This window comes from Zosterops lateralis, assembly GCF_965231275.1.
Source record: "Zosterops lateralis genome assembly, chromosome: 1".
Classification (NCBI taxonomy): domain Eukaryota; kingdom Metazoa; phylum Chordata; class Aves; order Passeriformes; family Zosteropidae; genus Zosterops; species Zosterops lateralis.
In genome coordinates, this window is record NC_139762.1 from 117,714,884 (window position 1) to 117,740,194 (window position 25,311).

The window sequence follows — 25,311 nt, forward strand, 5'->3', positions numbered from 1 at the left end:
CAGAAAAGAGAATTACAGAACTTAAAGTCACAGAAGTTGTATCTTATTCTTCACAAATTATCAATAGAAGATGCAAAGGACAAAACAAGTCTGTCTTCTAAATTCAAGGTTTAAGCTTTTGGCCTTGGAGAGAAGCTTTCCCACTAACTCTTATGCTTATATGAACACTGCTAGCTCACCTGTGATCCTGCAGAGCCTCCACAAGTGTGTGTGGAAAGGGGGAGCACAGGAAGCACTCAGGGCCTCCCCACACAGCAGCTCATGTACCAATTTCTACACATGTGTCTGTCCAGCTCATGAACCCAGAGAAGAGAGCAATGCAGTGCAATAAATGAAGACTAAAAGGCACAGACAGGGGCAGGGTACAATGGGAGATGCTCCTTTTCCCTTGTTCCCCAGGCTTCTCTCTCACTCACACGTGAAAATGAAAAGGAAATCAATAAAATTTATGGTAACAACTAAGAGCCTCTATTTGACTAACTGATGGGTACTCCCATAGCTATGAGGGCTCAACTCTCCCTAGAGTAATATCTTCCTGCCTGGCTCTTTTCTAGCAAGTTTTTCCTAATCCAGCACTGCTAAAAGCTACCTTTAACCCCTTCACACACACTTCTATTCACTTTGTAGGAAGCATTTAAAGAACAGTTTACACAAAATGAAAATACTCTTATTGAGACTCCTCAAGCAACACAGCTTCCATTTAGTTTAAGCAAGGATTTTCAATTTCCAAATCTCATTTTAAAAAAATTAACAATTCCCACAGGGAAAAAAAGAAACAAAACAAAACCTAACACATCTCAGCAGTTCCCTAGGCACACTGGCATATGCTAAAGCTCCAACAGTATGTTAACTATTAGAAAGGCAGTAATAAAATCATCTTTGTTTCTGCTTCCTTGCTAGCCATCACACAAAAATATTAGGTTGTCAAAAAAGATTAAATTTCAAGGGGAAAGCTGGAAGATTCACTTTCACAAATTAAGCAGAGACCACAACAGAACATCTGAAATAAATGAAGTCTGGCTTTCATTCTCTTATTTTGTGATTATTTCCATTAAAGAAACTAAAGAATTACAGAGGACAAACACTGAAACTAGTTACACCATGTGCTGTCAAACTCACAAATCAATATTGCATTTAATTTATATTATGATAGTAAATGCAAACAATAATTAACTTAAAGTCATCACAGAGTTTATGAAGAATAAAGGGTATCAATGAAAGATCACAAAAAGGCAAAGCACAAAACTAAGAACTCGCACAAAGTATCATAGTATATGAAATACAGAAAAAATTGACCAACCACAATCAACTTCTTTCACCTCAAAAAAAAAGCCCCTAACATTTCAAGCTAAAAGAAAACCCAAATAAATGAATCTAACAAAAAACCCGCACACACACCATATACAAACCCAAATCATAGCGGTTTCAGTTTCTGCTACAATGTTCTTCCTAGAAGAAATTCATCTAGAGATGTATTTGCACTCAACACTTACTTCAGAATTTGCTTGCCCACCATACCCAAAAATGCTTTCAGTCTTCCAGTTAAGGATAAACTGACCAATTTCAACTGAATTTGATAGGCAGACCAATTTCAGCTGAATCCCTTAAACTTGAAGAAGCTCTAATGAGACAGTAACCTGAAAACTCCAGTCCTCCCCATGCCACACACCTGCCATTTCAACACCTTCCCTCACTTTCCAGGCCATAATGTATCATTGCCAGCTTCCCACCTTTCATTTTATTGAGCTACCAATACAACCCTTTTTTACTTCTAAATTCTTATTCTCTGACTTGTAGCAGATGAAGGTTCCTTACAGCAAATGCTTTAAAAACTTGCTAATGAAGTTCAATAAAGGTATTTTCATGTAAACCTTGTTTTACAGACATTTACACAGCTTTAAGCATGTAGTTATTGCCTTGCATTAATATTCTGTTAGCATGTGGGTGCCAGCAATCCATGCATCCAAGCACTTTCCATCAAAACATGAATCTACTTATTTCAGCTTCTCACCCACTACAGATAAAGCTGACCCTGAAACAGAGAGAGCTTTTCAGTAGTGTTGTGCCTCATGTCTGCAGGTGTTGAACTGAAAAAGACTACTGTGTTGGAGACTGAAATACACTGAAAAGACTCAGCTTTCTATTACAGAGATGTCAGTGTAAGAAATATTTTCCTGGGTATAAAGAAAGAGGATTTGTTTTTGTTTGGTTTGGCTTTTTTTCTAATTGGTCAGTACTAAGAAAGAAGTGGCTGATAAAGGAAGAATCATAAGCTCAAAATTAATATAAAAAAATTCCAAGGCAAAAAATAATGTATGATTGCAATCCTGTTAGGGGAGGCATGGAAGGAGGTATGGAAACAGGCATACAAAGGAAGTGCTCTAATAATAAATTAATAATTTTTATACACTTCACTGCTGACACATTGACATAGGAAAAAAAAGGTGGAAAAGCTAAAGGAGAAAAGCTAGGGACTTCTCCAACCACAACAAATATCCTCCTACAGCCTTCTCTCAAGTACTTCCTTGTACACACTCATTATTCAGCCTGAGTGTGCACTATCATATTTACAACATTCCTAGACCTCCTACAATTAAAAACCACTTTCAAGTAATTTTTCTTACAGGAATTTCACAGTAGTACATCTCTGAATTTAATATGCCATTTTTGAAGGTAACAAGATGCTACTTTCATTGTCAAGATTTTAACACTATACAGAAATTGAATTAAGCATAGAAAATAAGTTATTTCAATAGGATTTTAAAGATTTACATTTGTAAAATTACGTTCCATTTCTATTTGCTTAGTTATCCTGCAGGGATTCTGCGAACAGCCACATAATTATGACATTGTTTCTTAAAGAAGCAAGAATTGTAGCAGTACCAACAAGAATGTTTATCTCTGAAGCTCCTTGCCACCCACCGGACACCTGTCAGCCTTGGCACTGGCCTTTATGTGCCCATGTAAAGGAGATTTTGCATGGCATAGCCCCCTCTTGACCAAATTAGGCTAACCTCATCTGCATTGACATCAGTGCCTACAATTTTGGAATCTCATGGACAGAAATAGCTTTATCACAGGGCCCAGCATACAAATTAAGCATCTGTATAGGGCATGCTGAACTTGTGGAAGCGATAAAAAGCTGTAGTGGAAAAATCTTAGCATATACTTTGAAGCTGTATCTAATTAAGGCAACAGTTAGCTACTCTGGGTGAACTTGTTATTTGAAGTCTGGGGTTTAGTCCGCTCGCTGCCTCCTCTGTTTGCACACAAGCTAATGATAAAACCTCACATTTTAATCAGGAATCATAACCAGTAGCTCAGTATGTATTTCAGGTATGTGGAAATCGCACATATTTTTGATACCAGATCTCAGTTTTGTCTTCAAATTTAGCATCACTAATCATCCTGTTATTCTGCAAGAAGCCATTTCAGCTTGCTACAGGATTATCTGCAGGACTAAACCTGTGCTGTCTGCACAACAAACTAAAAATATCAAGACACAATTAATTTCATTAATGTTACATGATTTAGGCAGTAAAGGGGAAATCTGGTCTATTGGATCATAATTATCCTATTAATGTAGTGAACTAATTTTACAGAGGAACTTTTGGAAAGGAGTAGAAGAACAAAACAATTAAGCTAGATAAGCAACCTCTGAAACACATTTGGAAAATGAGGTGAGAGAAAGAGAGGAGTAGCTTGTATAGACTGCAGCAAAATCCCAGGCTTCTCATCATTATGTTCCAGGCCTCCCATCATTATGTCAGAGCTGGGAGTTCACAGATCAAAAGGTGCACAGCACCACACACTCTGTTCTCCAGGGGAAAGCAGGATCTGCTGTCAGTTACTTCTCCAAATATGATGGAAGACAGACACAAGACCTCAATATAATTAAAGCCTTTCTCATTTTGACAGAATTTTAAGACTCATGGAAATATAGATGATCATGCAGAACAAAAGAATAGCAGAAAAATTAAAACATAGTTTTGCTTTAGAATAAGTTACTGAATATGGATGTTATTGTTCCTAAAGGTACCAGCACTGAAAGTGCAAAGACTACTCCCAAACACATAATTAAGAAATATAGAAAGAAATGCAACCCGGCCTGTAGTTCAAGATCCCTGGGTTTTTGGAGGTGCCATGGGGAGCCAACTGGTGACACACAACAGAACCTTGCTTCCCATGCTGTAAATCAGCCTTCCTCCACCAAAACTGCCCCAATGTCTTCCTTATTGCCTCCTACACAGAATTACAAATTGTTCTCATGCCTCTAATCAAAATTTTCCAACAACCCACTCTCATTCTACTGTCCCCTCTTTTGCATCATATTCCACCAAACAGTGTAGGAGAACAGGAAAAGAAAGCACATACTGTGGCTAACCCATTAGCCTGGGTGAACTCCTATCACATAACACACCAGAGAACTTCTTAAAATCACCAGTGAAAAGCTCAACTCTCAGTCTTTCATTTACTTTCCAAACTGTGAAGAGTAAAAACTTCTCAAATCCTAAAAATAATCAATTCTTTTTCAACACTGAAATTTTTATTCTGCTTTGAAATATACAAGTATTTCTATTAAGTAGTGTTCATGTCTCTCAACGAAGTTTCAGACATGTCCTTCTAAACAAGCAATACAAACATTTTGGAAAATATCCTGCATTAAAGGTTTGGCAACAAATCCTTAGCCAAAACAGTCAGTTTATTATAATCCATACTTATGATGCCCTTAATTTTAAACTCACCTCACAAAATATAATTAAAAAAAAAAGATTACTAGCAATTCTCCTACAGTATATACTCACTGTTGTTTAACAGACCAAGAGTAAGACTCCATTCTGGTTTTTTTAGAGTTCCAACATAGGTTGTTGCTCAAGTAAGTCATAATCCTTTACTTAAAAAGCAGAAGGTCTGAAATGGCAATGGGCTTCATATACTGCAATGGGCTCAAACTCCAAAGGAAGAATTAATTTTTTCAGTGGCTTTTCTAAAGCATTCATCAAAACTATCAGAGCACTTCCCAAGTTGCTGCCTAGAGAAGTTGTGGATGCCCCATTCCAGGAATTGTGCAAGGCCGGGCTGGATGGGGCTCTGAGCAACCTGGTCTAGTGCAAAGTGTCCCTGCCCCGGCAGAGGGGACGGAACTGGGTGATCTTTAAGGTCCCTTCCACCCCTAACCATGCTATGATTCTATGATAAGTATCCATCCTCAAACTCCAGCCCAGCCTGAAGATCAGAGCTCAAACATCAGTTCTTCTGGGCACGCAATTTAAGACTGCTACAATTGTATTCTTTAATTTTTTTTTAATCACATACGGTCTACACATAAGCATGGCTCCCTAAGCATCTCCCTCTTTTGAGAGGGGGTGGAGGAGAGGAAGAGAGCAGAAAGGCAAATCAGGCTGCAAGAGCTCACATCAAGCTTTCAACAAATGACAAGCAGACAATCATGATGTACATGTCCATAATAATAAAGTACATGATGGAAGCATGAGAAGCATCTTTTTTTCCAGAGTGGCATTTTACTGCCTTTTAAATACATCCAATCCTTCCTTCTTCTCAGACAAAAAAAACCACAAGGTATGGTTAAAATGCTTTTCACGACAAAAGCAAATACATTTTAGCAATAAAGGAGGCAGAGATTTTCTGTAAAACATTAAAAAAATTAAAATCTCACAATGCATTCATGTAAGGATGCTAACATGGACTGCAGAGGCAATTGAAATGCATATTTCCTAAATGCTCTGCTTGTCTTTAGAGTTACATCCATAAGGGAAGAAAACTTATTTCACAGCTCTTCTGTTTTACTTCAATTGAAAAAACAAACAAACAAACAAACCAAAAAGAAAACCACCACAAAACCAGAAAGACCCACAAAAAAGAAAAACACCAAACTATGAAACTATTGGTCAGAACATACTTTTACCTACGTAACTTAAGAGAGAAATTAAAAACTCTACATTCATCTCAGAGATCACCTCTGCTGTTTTTAAGATATAAACTACATACATAACTCAATTTCTAATTACAGAAAACAAAAATCTGTTTCAAAAATTAGAAATTTAAAATTTACCTTGTGCAATACAGAAATAAATCTTCATATAGAGATACACAAATACACTCAGCATGTAAGCTGGAAACAAATGCACAAATTTAAAGCAATCATTCTTAACCAGTGAGTACAAACTTCTTACAGAAAATAGTACAATGCGAAAAAATTAAGGTAGTTCTGTAACTGATATATTTTTATCCTTCTAGACCTGAGAGACACTTTTCCAGGAACAACTGAATTTTCAGCACTGGATTGGCTGTTTCTATTATCTACAAATACAAAAGTTCAATAAAAATCCTTCAAACTGTGGGTTTAGAAGTATTCTGAAGCTGTTTCCTCTAGGCACACAATGCCTACTAGGGTTGTAAGTAGTGTAGTAATCAGGGAGGGCTAAGTGTGGACAGGGCATTAGCCATTAAGCAATCTATCCTTAATGATGAGAATAAGTTTTCAAGTGCACAGTTTATGCCAAAATGCCTTTGATCCTGAAAATTCAACACTGTACAAAGCTTTGAACAGGTTAACCACAAGAGCGCTGTGAGGTGCTTGAGAGCCTCCTCTTTTATAATAATTGAAATGAGACTAAACACTGTTTAAGTTTCCTTTTTTAATAAAAGTAATTGTTTGATGCCTTAAAAATCCCAGGTATGGGGCAGTTTATCCAAAAAACTGATGCCTCTCATCCTCAGATGATGGCTTGTTTTTAGTGGTACAAGACCACTTCAAGCAAGTACTTCTAGCCCACCTCAAACTGAGAGATTGCAGCGCTGCACGGGGTACAACAGCCAGGGCTGGCACTGACTGGCACCTCAGTGCATGGACATTGTTCTGTCTTCATTTCCGAATTTTGCAGCACAGGTTTCCATGTAACACTCCACAGGGGAGAAGCAGAAGTATGACTGACAAGCTGAATTCCTTTCCTGGATCCAGCCTCCCCCATTCCACGGGCATGTGGTGCAGGAGGTTTGCTGCCCTTCAGCTCTACACCTTTCAGCCTTTCACTGAAATATGGCTTTGTCCTAAGGCAAGATATATTATTCCACCTCTTCTTGAATCCAGATATGTTGTGGAGGAGCGAGACAAGCTCATACAAATGCAAAGCTCCTGAAATGAAGAAATGGAGGGGAAAAAAGTACTTTTTGCAAGTAATGTTGGAAGACCATAAAAACAAAGCTTTGAAATCAGAATTGTAACTTCTACAAGGGTTAGAAAGGCAAGTCTATTATTGTATTACAGAAAAATACTCTTTGAAAAGCACCATACATCTGTGAAATGCACAGGATAAATTTTAGTTTGCATCAAGCAGTACTTTTTTTGTTAATATTTTTCCCTTTTTTTTTTGTAGGGGAAAAAAAAAGACAACTAGAATCTAAAAAATGTCTTTGAATGCAAAGTTATAAAAGTCACAACAATATCCCCCACAAAACCACACGAAGGGACAATAAGCTACCTTCCACTGGCAGATGAGATTATTGACAATTCTCACAATATTTTCATGGTAATCACTCCATATAAAATGGAATTCTATAGGTGGAATTAAGCAAGTAGCTTAGCAACACCCAAACCCTTTCTCTATAAATTACTTACAATCACAAACCCCTTGAAAGAGGAATTTAACTTTTATTCTCTAAATAAATTCCACAGCATACTTATTTTGCTTTAATTTTTCCTAGACATTTTGTACATAAAATATATTCTGACAAACTCCCCTGATGGATTACTTTGCTATTTTTTTCTCCTAACAGCTATGTATAAATCATGTCCCACAATTTGACAATCTCCCTTTAAAATTGAAAGGGTGGTGATTTCTATTACTGCCAGTATATTTATTACTTAAAACATAAAGGGTGAAACACAAGAAACCCAATGAACAACTGAACAGAAAGTCAACTTGCTATACTTTGGATAAGACTAAAAGTAGGAGAAAAAGCTTAACACCAACATTACTTATTTTTGTTTGCTTTTAAGACAGAAAAAATGGGAGTTGATGGAGGTCTGAACAAATCTTTGAGTCAGAAATATAACTTTCAAGGAACCACATTTAGATTTGCACCATTGTCAAAGCTGAGGAAGCCCATCTCTGGGCTTGTAGTGAGGCACAAGAGCTTCTCCTGAAATATGAGGAGCAAGCATTCTGCAAAGCCAGAAGAGTAACTCGCCTCTTTACAATAGCTGGAAGAAGTGACTGAACTCCTAAATCTATAAATGCCAACAGCATCTGTATTCTAAGAAAGGGGAAGACAGCATTCACAGTCTTTTCTTTGGCTCATGACAATTAACTACCTGCAGATCGGAGCTAAGCATCACCAGCACCTATTTAACGCAGAAAAAACCTGGGCTCCACTTCATAGTTCACACAAACAGGGAAGCAGAACTGAAGTCAGGCATCCTCTTGCCTCCCTCAACAAGGAGACTCTTTTTTCACCTCTGACTGAGTTTCCATTTAGGCATGCATATGCAACAGCACACCAGTTTGGGCAGTTTTTTAAAAGTAACTATCCAATGTTCCTATATTTATCAATCTGAAGTGCAGATACACGAAAATCCTTCAGAGAGCAACGTGGTGTCACGCTGATCACATCAGCAAGTTCTGGGAACTGAGATAATTTGATACTACAAAGCCTAGAACAGGTTGTGAATATGGGAACTGTCTCCATGTATGTGCTGAATCCATGCATGTCAAAGCCTGCTACGTGTGAGCAGGAGGCTGCTCTGACTCCAAACCCCTCTCTCTGACAGAGAATACCAGTGACTCATTCCCTTGATATGCACATGCATGATTTCAGTGTAGGTAAGAGACTTTGTCTTTCCAAAGTGCAGGTGGTGTCAAACTCCATCAGACCAAATCAACAGGTCTGACATCCCTTAAAGTGAAAACAGTTCTGCTAATAATAACTTGGCATATTTGATGTCAATACACATTTCTGAAAAAATTACGGGGTGGGTTGGAGGACACATGGGCAAACAGCTGGGAGGGAGGTAATTCTGCTTTTTAGAACATATTTTTGTATCTATGGTCAAAATTGACAGGCAAGCTACCAAAATGTATTCAATCCTAAAATATAAAAAAAAAAAATCACCAAATCAAGAGGGATAAAAGGCTAAAAAAAAAGCATAACGCCAAGCATTACAAAGATTTTTATCTTCAGCTTTGCAAATAATCAAGAACTGTAATACCTCTAAAAAGGCATATCAATTCCGTAATTATTACCAGGGAAGTAACATGGTCATTACATGTGTTGATATAAAAGGATAATTCAGTACCTATAAAGACAGTTTAATCTTTAAAAAAACCTAATAAAACTATCTTCAGTATCTTGACATATAGCTACCATTTTAATCTACAAAATCTTACTCAAGTAGGACATCAATTTTTTTCCCCCCTCACACTCCTGTCTAGATTTCTGCAACAATCAACAGCCCACAGCTGAACTCATATGACACAATGAAGGCCTCCAAGACGTGAAGGCTGCCAGATTCTGAAGGTGTGTGATGACTTTACATTAGATTCTTCATTGTGCTGGCAAAAGAACACTCTGTGTGCTGATGGAACTGACATCATTAATACCCACAAAAAGTTCTTCATTACAATACAGAAGAAATGTAGTCAGGCATTAACTAGGGAGGCTCTTTCCATCCCCCAGCCACCCCCGAAAGTGAAGATCCTCAAAGTCTCTTAGAAATCTCCCATCAAGGGACTGCTTTCAGGAATAGCACCAACCCATGCCAAAACATTATCAGAATAATATACTTGGTCATAATGGAATGGCTAAGACAAAAATCTATTTTAAAAAGCACAAAACATTTGAAAACACAATAATCACCCATTAATTTTATGACATCTATCAATGCTTGTAATTAAAGGCATTAGACTTACTTTTTTTTTTTTCACCAACAAAAAACCACTAACTAAAGTTAATTGTTACAGAAATACTGAGAATTTTATCTGAAGTATTAAGTTACTGAAAACATGCAAGCTTGAAATGAAAGCTAAAAAATGTGGGACTGGATAAAAATTATGACCTCCATTACTACGAATAAAAGCCTAGGAACAAAAAGAAGTACATTCTAATGGCTGCAATTATGATGCTTCATCTATTGTATTTGAATGAAAGCAACAGAAACAAAAATAATTTTTATTTTTCACAATGCACAAAGCATTTTTTAAAACAAATTATTTAAATCATTATCATCTCTAAATGTAATGAATTCATCATATTATATAACAGGCATAAGGGTTAATTTCTAAGGAAAGCATTTAACTAGTTTATGCGACCTTGGAAACTCTTAGTAAAAAATAAATTCAAGTCAACTGGAGTTGTTACATTTGTCAGCCCAGATACAATTTCTGGAATGCTGCTCTGTAAACTTTCACTGCACAGCCATACTTATATTCCAGACAACACCAACACACATTGTACTACCCATAAAATCAGTAACTTCACTTCTCCAAAGAAGTAACAGACACCACCAAAAAAAAAACCCGGCCTAGAAGTTCACTTCAAAAAAAAAAACCTTTTCCTTTTTTTTTTTTTTGTTTTCACTTACCTGCATACCCTGAAAAGAGTCTTCAGAAAGAGACACAATGCTGAAAACATCGTGTAGGTCTCATCTGCCAGAAAAGACCTTAACCACCAGCTTATTCAGCTTTCATTCTTCCTGCTCAGTTTCTTACAACCGCACTTTCCTTGCCTATACATGAGGTACCACAAATTCTTAAGTAACTGACATCATTTCCAAAGACAAATCACCTAGATGGCTGGACAAAGCTGATTAAAAAGATACAGTACATCCATAGCGGCTTCATTTGAATGCGTGGGAGGAACTGACAGCAGTGCCAGCACTTTTATGTAATGTGGTCACTGCAGATGTTCAGACGCTTTGAGTTGTCAGCTGGATTTGGAGATACACATCACAAAGCAGACTGGCAATTTAAAGAAGAACCCTCCAGGTGGTGTTGTGTGGATTTTAACGTGGTGAAACATCTCGAAAAACATGCTGGGATATCTACCATATAGAACAGGTTTTAAAAACCTCAATGACACATTTCACCATGGGCTAATTAGAATTAATTTGTGCCCCATAGCCTCAAGAGCTGCTCTTGGAATACTTAAAACTCCTTAATTATCTTTAAGAAGGCACTTTTTTTGCCATAATCTGATTCATGATTTTAGGACAATTTAAAGTAGCAAACGTGGAAATTCTAAATTCCAAAATTTTTTAATTCCGAAATTTGTCCATCCACATATATCACGTTTTAATGCCTTTATTTCTTGTTGAAGTGTGACAGAGAGAATAAATAAATAATCTCATCTGTCCCTTTACCACTGCCAACAGAAGCCAGAGGGCTGCGCTTGGACCACCTTTGTACCCTCTACAATGAATCAAAGGACAAGAGCAAAGAATGCAGAGTTCTTCAACACCACTATACAGGCACGCCAATCTCAAAGACATGAAAGATCTACCCATGAAAATCCTCTTCCCCACCTATTTTTTTCCTTTTAAATTACACACTCAGCTATGCCTTTTGCCTATCCTTCCTACTAGTTTTACACATTCAGGTTTTTTTCTTCTTCGCACTGCTGTTGAAATATTTTACCTCTGTGTTTTTAATATCAAAAAGTACAGCTCACACTTCTAAATACCACATTTGCTTGATGAATTCTAGTTGAAGTTGTGAAGTTAAAAAAAAGACAAACCAGCATTCTTAGTCAAGAAAGTAGGAGATGCTAAAATTATGTGCTTCATCTTGTGAGTAAGAAGGGCAAATTATTGGAATTTTCACACACATGATGAAGACTCAGCACTACCAAGCACAGACCTTACACATCTGTCCACTGGCTGGTTTCACTCAAACACTGCTTGAGAACCTTAAAAACAAGCAGCTTGGCAGTCCTTTCCTCAAAATGATTACTAGTAAGTCAAATAATAAGTTGATACTTAAATAGTTGAAATATAATCAGGAAGGTGAACACTCATGAAAGATAAATGCAGTTGCTTATTATGCCAACAGTACTTAATTGTCTATGGAATACTAAGAAAACATTGTGTTTCCTTAGTAAACCAGAGATGCTTTCTAGTCTAAAACAGAAGAAGACATCATGCTGCTCTCCATAGCAAAAAACATTCCCAGTAATCAGAATAGCCCATTATGAACGAGGAGAGATTCCAAAAACATCTAAGTGGAAGGATTCCCTTCTGTGTGTCTGCAGAGCTGAGGCTGGAACAGAGATGCGGAAGGAGACAGACACTTCAGCAGTGCCTTTCAGCCAAATCACACAGGACATGAGAGGTCACTGCTTTTAGGGCAGAGAAAACTAAATCCCTTATCTCACCTACAATCCTTGTACAATTTCTCAGCTGTAGAGCAGACGTTTAACAGTAGTTTGACTTATAATTTTGTTCTAGCATTATTTTTCAGAACAGTACTGAGAAAGATTTAAGATGCAGACAACTCATGCACATTTCAGCCAAGCGTAACTAGCTAGTTCAGAAATGCAAACTGAAAAAAAAAGTATTTAGATACATAAAGTTTAGACCTGCACAGTAGAAAACTAAAGAACATAATCACTAATTATCTATTTTAACTACGTCCTAGAGGCTACTATACGGTTTCAACAAAGATGAGAAAATTAATACAGAGGCACAGAAGAAGCAATTGAGAAACAAGCTCAGTGTTGGAAACTGTAACTCAGCAACTACTGCCTCAGTGGGGGCCTCTATTGTGTAGGCGCTGCCACACTCTGCACACAATCTCTTTGTCATTCCCTGCAGAGAATCAGCGGCACAGCCCAGACCCACCTGCAAAGAATATCGGGTCATGAGAGCTGGGGTGAGAGCAGACACCACCACTGCATGACAACACACACACCTGGGTGTCCATGGAAGACTTAAAAGCTCACAGCTTTCTCCTCCTGACAAGGGCCACTTCCTCCTGTTTCCCAAAGCATTGATCAGTGGAAGCCCTAAAGAGCAGAGACCCACTTAAAACCTTTTTACATATTACTCTAACAAATAATCTATACTTTCACAATAGATCCATCCTCTTTATTTACCAAACATTTTCATTGTCACTTTTAGAGTGAAGCGAAGCACTGGGCCTCATAAAGACACCTCTAACTTTAATGGAAGGTTTTTGAGAGGCTGTATCTGGCTTAAGCCACCGTGTAGGAACACAAAGAAAACAATGCTACAAAGCAGGCAGCAGAGGGGAACAGATACAATGGATGAAACAAATGAGGATCAACACACACATTCAACAAAACCATATTGTTCTCACAACAATCTCATGCAGGGCTAATATTCTGCTACCACGCACGTCACACAATTATCTGATTGTCACCTTCTCATAAGGAGAACAAACCCCAAAAGGCACTAGTGGCACATCTCTCATACTGCCTTTCCTCAGTCTCTGCTCTCACAAGTACTACAAAGGAGATTTCAGGCATGACCTTCATGAGGTGTCTTCTACAGCAAAGATGAAGAGCTGCTAAGAGAAGACAGCCATGCACACCATCTTTTCCATTCCATTTACTTCAACTGTGGAGCCATCACCTGCACTGATGTGTTCTCTTCTCAAATCCCAGCATGCACGAAATGGAAGCAAATACATTTACTGCTGCAGCTTCTTCTCTTCTATCACGATCCAGCAAACGTATCAGCAGTTTGGCCTATTTAATCTCCTGTGTGTTGACAGTTCCCAGGAATGCTCTCCTGGTGCTACTCTGGGCAGATGGCACACAGCGAATCCCAACTCACTCAAGGCACGACTCCCAGGCCTGGGGTTGAGTTCCCCCAGGCCCCTAATGAACCCACACACAAATATCTCCACAGGACTGAATGCACTTCAGGACACGATTCAAAATAATTCTGCCAATCACTGTGTGCTCTACTAAATTCAGCAGAAATGGATGGCTGAACAACTGTGCACACATGTACACAGTCAATCCAGATTTGTTTTACTTGGCAACTCAGTAACATAAAGAACAGCTATTATGGTACGACTGCCCTTGGTCTAAGACATGCTTCAGGGCAAGCTCTGCAGAGTTTGAAGGAGATATCTATCAACATGTAACCTGGAAACAGGAAAACAAAAAGACTACGAAGGAGAATCCCCCAACAGTTACCTGACATCATCCTGAAGCACTTCCAACTGTAAAACTAATGTGCCATTCTGACCAAAAGTTTCTGAAACCTCACTATAAATTATAAAGGCGAGGAAACTCATAAGTTTGTTTTGGGTTGTTTTTTGTTTGGGTTTTTTTTGTTTGTTTGTTTGTTTTTAAACTTAGAAAGATCAAGAGAAAACAACAAATATTCCCAAAATTGTTATCTTAAGGGTATTATTTTGGCTTGATGGACACAGGATAACAATGGTAGCAAATGATACAATGAATACTGTTTTTTTCACTTTTCTGAATCTATGCAGCACCCACCATAGCCTTATTCAGTTACCACATCTTCATCTATATCTATATATTTATTTTCATATGTATACATTTATATATACACACACTCACTCCTACATACAAACACACACTAGCAAGCCTTTTAAGTAAGCTAAACAATTCTCCAAAGAAAAATGACAGGACTGAGCCTCATTGTTCTCACACACTTCATTTATAACCTGTAGCAACCATAGCTATGTTTCATTAAAAATATGCAGAGAGGAAAGACACTTCCAGTTTTACATGAAAATAACCTTTCATTTTTACCTTATTTCTAAATCACTGCTCATACAGACAAGAAAACCAAAAATTTTCGTACTTTGAAGTCCAATAATCCAAATTATGAAATTGGATGTTTTATAGGTAAAAAAAAGAATATAGATCCTTTTGACTTAATGTACTTAATCATTTGTTCAAAGGTTATCAAGGTTAGTCTTTTTAAAATGTTCTATCAAGTCAAGTCTAATATCTGAAACACATTCACCTAATAAAATGAAACATGGAGTCACCTAATAAAAAAGAAATTACAGATTTTGAAGCTCTGTGAGTAACAACAATTTATAAAAGACACAGAGTGCACAATGCTTCTTCAGAAACACTAAATTATTACATTAATACAGTGCGTTACTTAATTTGAATAACACCACGGCATTAATCAGCCCACTCTTGTTTGCCCAGAAAGTGAAACAATTCCACACAGTTCAGCTGTTCTGGACATTCTTTCAGCTGCAAGAGAAACAACTTGAGTCAGTGTTGCCACACACTGGGTGGCCTCTGCCTGCATATCCTGCTCCTTCCTTCCCTTGCACCAACACTCCCCAGATCCTGCAAGAAAACCAGGGAGAGACAAATGAGGAGAAAATTACTGCTACAAAAATAAGAGTCCTTTCTGCTGCTGCAGCTCAGCAAACCAGCTTTCCACAGGGTCAGAGGAGTGCAACTGTCAGCACTGGAGCAGGAGTAAAATAGGCAGCTAAAAGTAATTACTGTGCAAGAATACTGCTTACATTTAACATGAAAAGCATCTTGGAACTATGACTGCAGACACTAAATACAACTCTTACCTGAAAAAGAATTTCCATTTAAAATAATATTAGTAATAAAAACTATGGCTCCTGTCAACAATAATCATCAACCACAAAGCCTCTCCAAGCACCAAGCACAGCATTACAACGTGTCAAGGCAGAATTTAAAAAAACTGCCCTCCTGTTTTTCATGACACATTAAACACAAAAATCATTGTACTTAACTTTAACAATCTTAATTTCAGGAGTGTCAGAAACAAAAACCTTCTGTAACATGTATTATTACACCAAGAAATGAGCTTAAGATGTATTTTTCAGCCTTATCAACTTTTCTCCCACCTTAACCAGACCCTTTGTCACTCACACTCAGCATAAAAGAAAAATTTGATCTCCTAACTCACAAATTGCTTCCAACACCATATTTTTCAGCATGTAGCTTCTTTCCCACGTTCTCATATAAATATAACAATATTAGGAATTAAGAAAAATGTCTTAAACTTCATTAGTGTTAATTTTCTTCCCTATTCAGTCAATATATGAATAATAGCTTCTTGTCTAATCCTCTCAAATCATCTTTCCTAAAAAGCTCATGAAAATGGATTAGCCTTGTAGTGAACAGCTGATTATTTCACTTACAGTCTCCTGTATCAAAATGTGATAGGTGGAGAATTTTAACCAAAGGCCTTTTATTAAAACAAACAAACAAAAAAAAATCCTTTCAGGCCTCAACTTAAGATGGAAAGGCATGGCAAAAAAAAAAAAATCATAATATCACAAGAAAAAGAAAAAACACAAGGTAACCACAGCTTCAAGCATTCAACACTCTTATGGAGGTGAAGCCTTTCTCCTCTTTAAAAGAGCTGAAAGTCACCACAGATCACAAAGTACAAGCCCAACACAAAACTTCAGGAATTTAGTACCTGCAATTTACTAGGTTTGACTTCTAGTCTTCATTTATGGTAGGTTGCAAAACTCCTGCCATAATCCAAAGTGACAAAGATATAAGCAGAAAGACTAGATGCAGTGGACAACCACTATCCTTTTTGAAAGGAGAAGGAAAAAACATTGAGGGGACAATAATATATTTTTTTAAAATATTTGGGACATTATGAGCTTCTCAAGGTTAAAAACTCAAGGTTACTTTTTGGTTTTAATTCAGGCAATAAAGCTTTACCATCTCATCTGTCAATTTGTGAGCTAAATACTAATTGTTTTATCTGGACAAAAATGTAATCAGTTTATTTTGTCGAAATGAAAACAAGTTAGAAAAAGCTTATTAAATATAAATTCAGTGGAAAGTGTACAAATTTCTATTATCACCATGCTAAAAGAAATGTAGCTCAGACTTCACAACAGAAGAAACAGAACAATGGCAGAACTCCATAACAAATGTACAGTCTAGATCTCATCATAAACAAGAGCATCAAAAAAAAAAACCTGACCTTTGCTATCCATATATAGACATTTATTATTTAGCAGTTTCACACTATGTTTGCAGCTATAAAAAGCTACCGATTTTTCTTTGCCCAACACCAGAAAAAGCTCAATTATTGCAGCTGAAGCCTAAAATTCCACAGGTAACAATCAAGGAAATATAAGTGTTACAGGCTTTCTGAAAACTGGTTAGAGGAATTTACCATTGCAAAAGAGAAGACAAGGAACTACTGATAAGACACACACCCCTGCCACACATACACATTTCAGGAGATTACTGTGGCACCTGAACTTTACTGGAAAGTTTAAGAAAATGGAAGTGCAAGTTCATGCCTGACTAAACATGAAACCTCCTCCTCAACACGCCATCAACTGCAGCACCAATATATGGGGTGTATCAGCTACAAACACAAAGCAAGAGATAACACAGGGCAGTGCCAGTCCTGCCATGACAGCTACGATTCCTCCACCACCAGACTATCCTATTGGAAGTGTTTCTCGTGAGTGTTAACTTTGTCTGATCTAGACATAACTGAGTCCCTCAGGAAATTTTATTGCCATCATCCCAACACCGTATTCTCCATTCTTAAGACAACTAAGAACCATCACATCAGACAGAAACTTCACACAAAGTTTCTAAATCCCTTCTGTTCCAAGGCTGATCCACCTACTGAAGTCTCATTTTAACTTTTTCCCTCACAGCCTTGGAATAGGTTTCTGTGTATTTTCTTTTGGTTTTCTTTACCCTGCGGGACAGAATTGACCCCTTGCCCTAAAGTGGGCACCAGGCTGTATTTCACATGTATTAAATTCAGTTTTATTAGTCAGAGTAGCCTCCAGTTACGTCTGTCAAGGGAGGAGAAACATGAAAAAAAATCCCTATGACTGGTAAAGGAAACAGTGTCCTTTCTTTCCATGTATCTCATCTGGCACAAAGAGGAAGAAATAGTAAAATATTATACTAATATAGACCTTCCTTTATTATTGTCACTGCTGCATACTCTTTCTTATCCTCACACAGGCAGAGGAAGAAGGCCTGCTGCAAATCTTGGCTCCTTCACAACTTCAGCTATGAGCTGAGAAAAGAATTCACCCTCTACCTTGCGATAAAAGAGCAGACTCCAGGAATCTCTAATTATAATTATTGTGGGAGTGTGGTCAGGAAGATAATAAATCAGATTGCCATATCAAAGGTGTACAACGAGGGGGAAAGTGGGAAGGAAACGGGAGTCAGACTGCTGTAACAGAAGTAAAAAATTCTCAGGGTATGGAAGGGAGGAGGGCAGGGAAGGCAAGATAACAGCCACAAATTTATTGTCAACCAGAAAGAAAACAAAATGTTTGGCTACGAACTCTGTACAATACAGCCAGGATGCAAACATACAAATAAACAACTCTCCAACTAACCCCTAAATCTAGTTTCCCAGAACTGCATTTTTATAATAAGATATTTTGCCTTTGGCAGGCTGCCTTGTTGGATTACACAGGGTGCTTATTTACACTGCAGTTACTTGTTAATGACATAATCAGAACAAACTGAAGAAAACTTCAAATCTGATGCAACTCAAACTCTTTCAAGGTTTCTTGTGAGGATTCTGTGCATAACTCTGAACTAGAACTTGAGAGGTCTGTGTTCAATTCCTGGTCCCCAACACACGCTTCCTGTGAGACCTACAAGCATGTGCATGCTCACACCATGTGTACTTGTGTTTGCTTATATAAAAGACATTTTTCAAGCAGAACTGAACACCTCATTCAGCTGTGAATGCACACAAAAGATTATTTGCACTAAATGCTTTATGTAGTAGGATCACAGAGACGAGGATAGAAATTTTTAGCACATCCATCTTCATGCTTTCACTTACAAAGAAAAGATATTCTAATAGAAGACACATTTCTTCAATCATGAGATACATGAATTTGCATCTTAGACACATAACTGTATAAATTCACATGTGGAAATACTGACACGTGTTTAGAAAAAAATTACACAGTAAAGACAACCAAGCTACTCTGGTTTCACATTTCTGAGAGAAACAAAACAAAAAAAGGCAACCCACAAAACTAATTTGAGCTGTCAAATTACTCATTATTCCCATGCAGGTGCAGCAAACAAAAGCAAATACAACAGGTTTAGCCCAATCCAAAAGGTGTTTCATATATATGAGCCACAACCTGGCATGACTTGGAAATGCAGTTATGAATCTGAGATCTTCAGTGCAAGAAAATTGAGTAGATGTAGAAATCTACAATTTTAGCAGAAAAACAATGAAAAGTTGCAGATACCGAGTGATGAGGGAAACACAAGAAAACAAGAAGCCAATGGTCACTGACATGACAGAGAACTGTTCTAACAAATCACCATTCCACTACCAGCAATTTTCTCCACTGCAGGCTTTTCAGAAAACAGAACTGAAGAAGTAAAGATTCACAATGCAGATGTCCCCAGCATTGCTTTCCACATGCCAAAACTGTAGAACAGATGTGTCAGAAAAATTACATTATTTTTACGATATGTTATTAATTCAAAAATGAGCTTATTGACTTGGAATTAACTGAGTTTGGATACTGTTGCTTTTCTCAGGCAACCTGGAAAAACAGACTTACCTAGGAAATAAGGGGTTTTTTTCAGGAAAGCTGCTGAAACAGACATCCCACAGAAAACACTCCAAATTCCAACAACCTGTATCTATGTGCTATTACTACATAATTAGTTCACACAGAATATTGAATATTCATATACTAATGCTGACTTCTTGTAAAATTGTTTTCTGGTTAAAATTCAATATTCCCAACTTGGGCACATAGCTATAACCTCCTTTTTCATATCAATTTCTCTTTAAAGATAGCATCTAAAACTTGAGGTTAATCCAAAGCACAATACATACTATTACAAAAGCTGGACAAAGAAGAATTGACTTTTGGTGACTTAAGACAATCTAATTAATGGGGACTTCAAGCTATTATTCTGTTTAGATCTTACATAGACAATTATAGGCCATGAAATAAGCTGCTATGACCTTTTGGCTGAATGAAGTACCAATGTTGCTTTACACTAGAACATATGACAAAGTTAATTGGTCATAAAACTCAGGGCATTTTAAAAATGAACTGCCACATAAAATTACTGTAGTGTATGAAAGCCTCAATCAGAACTTGTCTGTGCTGTGCGTAGAGTCAGCGTCAGTCTCTCCCTCTCATATGAATAGATGCAATCTCAGCAACCAGACACAATAAATACAAGATGAAGGGAATGGCAAGCATAGCAGCAACACAGAATTAATTCCAGAGGCTAGGAATCACAATGTGAAAATTATTTCATTATTTTAACTCATTAATTATTCATGCAGTAGAGATACGGGAAATGGCAGAAGAAATCTAATGAAAGAGCCAGCAACTGAGAAGCACTGATGAAGAGGATTAGAAAGGTACAGAAGAAAAGTTATGAAAAAGAGTGGATGAGAAAAGAAAGGGGTTTAGGGCGAGGTTTAGCATTCAGTAGTAGGGCCAATGTAAGGCTTTCCTTCTGCTCCTGCACGGCTCGTTACTCCTGGTTTAGCATTGCGGTGTGCTGTTTTCTCCTTGCTAACAGTCACAGTCATTTATGAAACTGTACTATGAGTCAGCCAAGGCTGAAAAATAACCTGATCAAAAAAAAAAAAAAGAAAAAAAAAAAAAGAAGTTGACACAATGAAGAGGAAGATGCAGGAGCAGAAATGAGCAGCTGCAAGGAAAAAATAGGTCATGCCAACACTTCTCTCAGCAAAAAGGTGCAACCACGGGATTAAAGATCAATGTCCAGACCATATAAATGCACCTCTCGACTGTATCTTTTAACTTACCATGCCACGTGCAGAGCAAAACATGTTTGGCTCACACCAGGTGACAGTGACAAGAAGAAATACAATCCAAGGCAATGTTGGGAAATGCTAATGTTAGGAAAGAGGAAGTATACACCTTTCACTGAAGAATCAACCAGTGCAGTATATTTCCAGTTGCTCTTAGTGACTTTTTCCCTCACTTCATCCCCCAAGTCAAATCTGGGATTCCATATGTGGGTTCAAGTCTGACACTACATTGCTTAAATGCATGAAGTGGAGATGCAATGAAGCAGGATCATGAACCAGGCTATCAAACACCAGGCAGCAGGACATGGAACTGCCTGGCACACAGCAGTACTTGATACTTCAGGTGGAGACTGTGCCTATGGTTTGGAGATTCAAATGGACTCTTCTATTATTTGCTCCATTCCCTCTTCATGCAATTTCCTCATTACAAGACATCTTTCTTTATCATCGTCAGTTTCAACCATTTAAAGACAGAAAGGCTAAAGCTAGATCTCTACTTCTATTCAGACACTGCTGCTAGATACCATTGTTGCCATTTATGGAGGAACTGAAGAGACTGCAGAACCAGTTACAAACTAGAGAGATGGAAATGACTGAAAAATAGCAGGTTAGGCCAAAGTTTTCTTACTCATTTCTGATAGATACGTTTATGTCAATTCAGCATGGGGTGAGGGGGAGCACAATGCAGGACAATCTAAATGTAGCTCGTAGCTATGTTTGTGAAGTGGTTTTCATTATAAACCCCTATTCATAAAAACACAGACTAAGAATTTTCACATTAAGTAAGTACAGTTCCAGAAACTTTTTTACTGCTATTAACAACCCAAGTTAAAAGCCAGATGAGGCAATAAATTAGAAGTTGTTCTCTGAAAGCTCAGCTTTAATTTGAAAAACGTAATTTTGTAATATATGGAATGAACACCCTGAATGTATGATCCAAGGTATTAGTTAACATCCACCTGATCTCACAGTGAACCTAAATTCAAATCAATTTCTCAGTGTGAAATGTCCTGGTAATTTCAACACTTACACATTCAAATACCCTTAAAAAGAGCTTTTAACACTAGCACTTCAAACTATTTCATATTTGAAGATGATTATTAACTGAAACATTTGTTTCAGTTAACAACAGCAGCTTTTCACCTGACTGGACTTGAACAATAAATATTACAAATAACCTCTAGATGTTACCTTTATTATTTTTGTTGTAAAAACTTCGAAATTAATGAAAATTAAGACTAGAGGGAAATAATTCATACTTAAAAGAAAACTACGAGGAAAAAAGAATACACCTTTCTCTGCATTTACTGGGTATAGTAAAAGGTGCAAATCACCACACAGAAGACTTAATTTCAGCATTAAAAAAAGAATTCTTTTAATACAAGAACAGTTAAGCACTATTAAGAACAGCTGACTAGTGAGATTGAATAATTTCTATTATTTAAAGCTTTTATGACTTTCAAAAGCCTAGTGGTACCCTCTTTTCCTCTAAATCAGTTATGACAAACGTCAATAAGCCTGTTTTATTCAAAGTGATAGCAGGAAGCTACCAAGTTTCCTGCTTGTGTTAGTTTTCTGCTGTTTTAGTGAACGGAATGAGCAAACACCTGACAAGCAGCAGAGATGGCACAGAGGAAGTAGTAATAACAGGGGCCCAATGTCAGGGCTTTCAACCTTCAGCAGTGATGAGTTATGTCAACTCACTTCAGCTCATAAGACTATATCTTAAAAAATAGATTAAGCAAAGAGTAGACAAACATCTGCCAATAATGCTGTAAGTACAACTTATTCTTTCTGGGGCTGAGAGGAGCAGACCAGAATCCTTGAGGTCATTTCCAGCACCACTTTATCTAAGCTTTAAAAAAGCAACATACAGCCCGTTTTCAACCCATGTAGAGAAACTTCAACAAAACTGAAATTCTACTTAATAAATTAAAAGATAAATATCTGCCTGCTTAGGACTGTCCAATTAAATGGTATGTCTAATGTAGTGTGCATTTATCTCATGTACTTTTTCGATGTAAAATACCTTCTTGCTGGAAGGATAAGATAAAACATCTTATGATTCAATTACATCACTTTTAATTTCTAAGTGGGAATGTAATTTTCAAGACCTCACATTTCTCAAGAAAATCTGCTAAATGCATATTAGTTGTAAAATGCTGGCTGCACATACCAGCTCCTTGGGTACAAATCTCCAGCGTTACTCCTATTGCTCAAAGCCAGCTGGAGCAGAAGACTGAAAACGACAAACTGCTCAGGGTTCAGCTCTCTTCGGACAAGAATGAAACTGGAATGTCTTACAAGAGACTTGTAAGGTGAAGTTAAGTTCAGGAGTTACACAGAATCATTAATCTCACTGGTAAATGGTTCTTAGTCCATCATTTACACCAATCTGTGATTGCAGGTCTGGTAGACCTGTTCACATCCTACTGTTTGCAGGAGATTCAGAGAAAGGGGAAAAAAGGTAAAGCTCTACTCTAATCAGAGGTCTGGTAACAGCAAAGGCTTCCTCACTTAAATATCCTAATTTCTTTTTATTAATGCATAAACTTAGTTACTTGCTGGTTAATGAGACAAAATACTACTTGGTCAAACACAAATACTTTCCCTTTTCACAAGTTGTTCCAGCACCTCTTCTTGGAACTCAATAATATACCTGCAGCACATTGGTCAGAAAACAAGGAATCCATTGAGAAGCTTGAAAGTTGGAGAAAAAACACTTTAAATATCAATACCAGACCGAATTTGGTAAACATGTATACACTTCACAAATCACCTGTTCTGGAGACCATACAGGAAGGAATACAATGTATCACCTTGACCATTTTGCCTATTCCTTTTCAGAAAACCAGGAATGCTTTAAACAAGGGAGACTCTTATCTGCACAGAACAAAGCGTGCTGTATTAGGTTGGACTTTCAAGACAACTTATACATATGGAAAAGTCACCATCACCAAGTACAGCTCAGAACAAGCAGTACAAATGGAAAAGATCCTAACCCGGTTGCTACATGGAAAATTAACTTGCCATAAAACCAAAGTTTTTGTAAATTATTACATTTATACTCAGAAAAGGAAGCACTGTCAACATATGTCCATCTTCATTGGCTTGTTAATAATTATTTCCACATGCGCTCAAGATCCTGGTCATTAACGCAGTATTTTGTTGATTTTTCCTGTCCCAACATACATGTGCCTAATGCTCACCCACACACACAAAGCTCCACTGCTACCAAACAGGGGACAAAGCCAAAAGCGACTGGCAGCTCTCTACTTTCTACATGGACGAATGTGTAGCACAGCAAGTCATGGGAAAAAGAAAATTAGAATAACTTAATAAGATACATCAAAAATGTGCAGATCAAAAAAATACCATTACACATGCAAAGACAACATCTTCTGTAAGGACAACACAGTTCACAGCACTTAAATAGACCTTTCAATCTCGACATAGGAAATCCCTCGAAGCCAAAACGCTGACTCCCCACCAAAACATATGCTTTCCACCATAATTCCAGATTTTCTCCAGAGACTTCCGCCAGAACATAATTTTATCACTGGGTGCTGGGAAACCATACTAACGCACAACCAGAAATTTAGGGCAGTGTTCACAAGAAAAACCTGCCTTTTGTCCTGATAGTCATAATGACCTTTTTCACAGTATTTCCAACGTGATCAGATGAAACAAAACACAATACCATTCACATTGTGACTGATGTAATATGGGCTGGGAACAATACCGTGGAAACGAAAAAGCCAAGGATCTTTGTCTCCTTCTAGACAAATTGCCAAGCCTCAATAGTTGGAGGGAGAAAAAGCAGAGCATCCCAAATAAAACACTGCAGTGCATATTCACCATTTCGGTAAAGTCGCTGCAGCTTTTGGCAACCCCATAGGAAATTTGAACCCTTCAAAAGAAAGCTCAAGCCAATAAAAGAACTAAGAAACAGCCCTACCTTAAAAATTACAGGAAAAACAAATAGCCCACTGGCTGTGGAAATAACCCCCACGGAGTTCACCGCTCGCATCGCGAGCGATGCTAAACAGATAACCTCGGCAATAAGCAGTCAGGAAAACACTGAACGCTGCATTTTCTCGCCGCCGGTGTCGGGGGCCCGGCGGCGGTGCCTACCTGCGAGAGCTGCCGGGGGTTGGGGCAGCCGAAGAGCGCGGAGCTGGAGCTGAAGCTGATGGCCCCTCTGCGGCTGAGGACGTGCTGCGGCACCGGCCTGTCCAGCGGCAGCACGGGCAGCTGGTAACATACTTCCATTGACGAAGCCTCCGTGCGCCGGCCCGCCGCGGGGCAGCGGCCTCGCCCGCCGCACCTGCCCGCGCAGGGCTCTCCGCAGCGGGGAAGGACGGGCGGCGAAGCCCCGCGGGGGCCCGGCGCCTCCTCGCCGCCCCCGCGCCCCCCGGGGGGCCGGGCCGGGCCGCGCCGGGCCCCGCGCCTTTGTGCCGAGCCGCCGCCAAAGCCCGGCGGGAGCCGCCGGCGGCAGCGAGGGG

At 38.2% G+C, this 25,311-nt stretch overlaps 1 protein-coding gene across 2 annotated transcripts in view; it reads right to left on the reverse strand.

Moving 5' to 3' along the window:
• Window positions 1-25,078, reverse strand: part of PDE7A (phosphodiesterase 7A) — a gene marked incomplete at its 5' end in the record, with an annotated part of 71,762 nt that extends 46,684 nt beyond the window's left edge. For both annotated transcript variants that reach the window (XM_083858641.1, XM_083858640.1), the window contains one exon: window positions 24,941-25,078. In XM_083858641.1, coding sequence (XP_083714767.1) covers window positions 24,941-25,078 — 138 coding nt within the window. The remainder of the gene's footprint in view (window positions 1-24,940) is intronic.
• Between the last annotated feature and the right edge of the window lie 233 nt (window positions 25,079-25,311).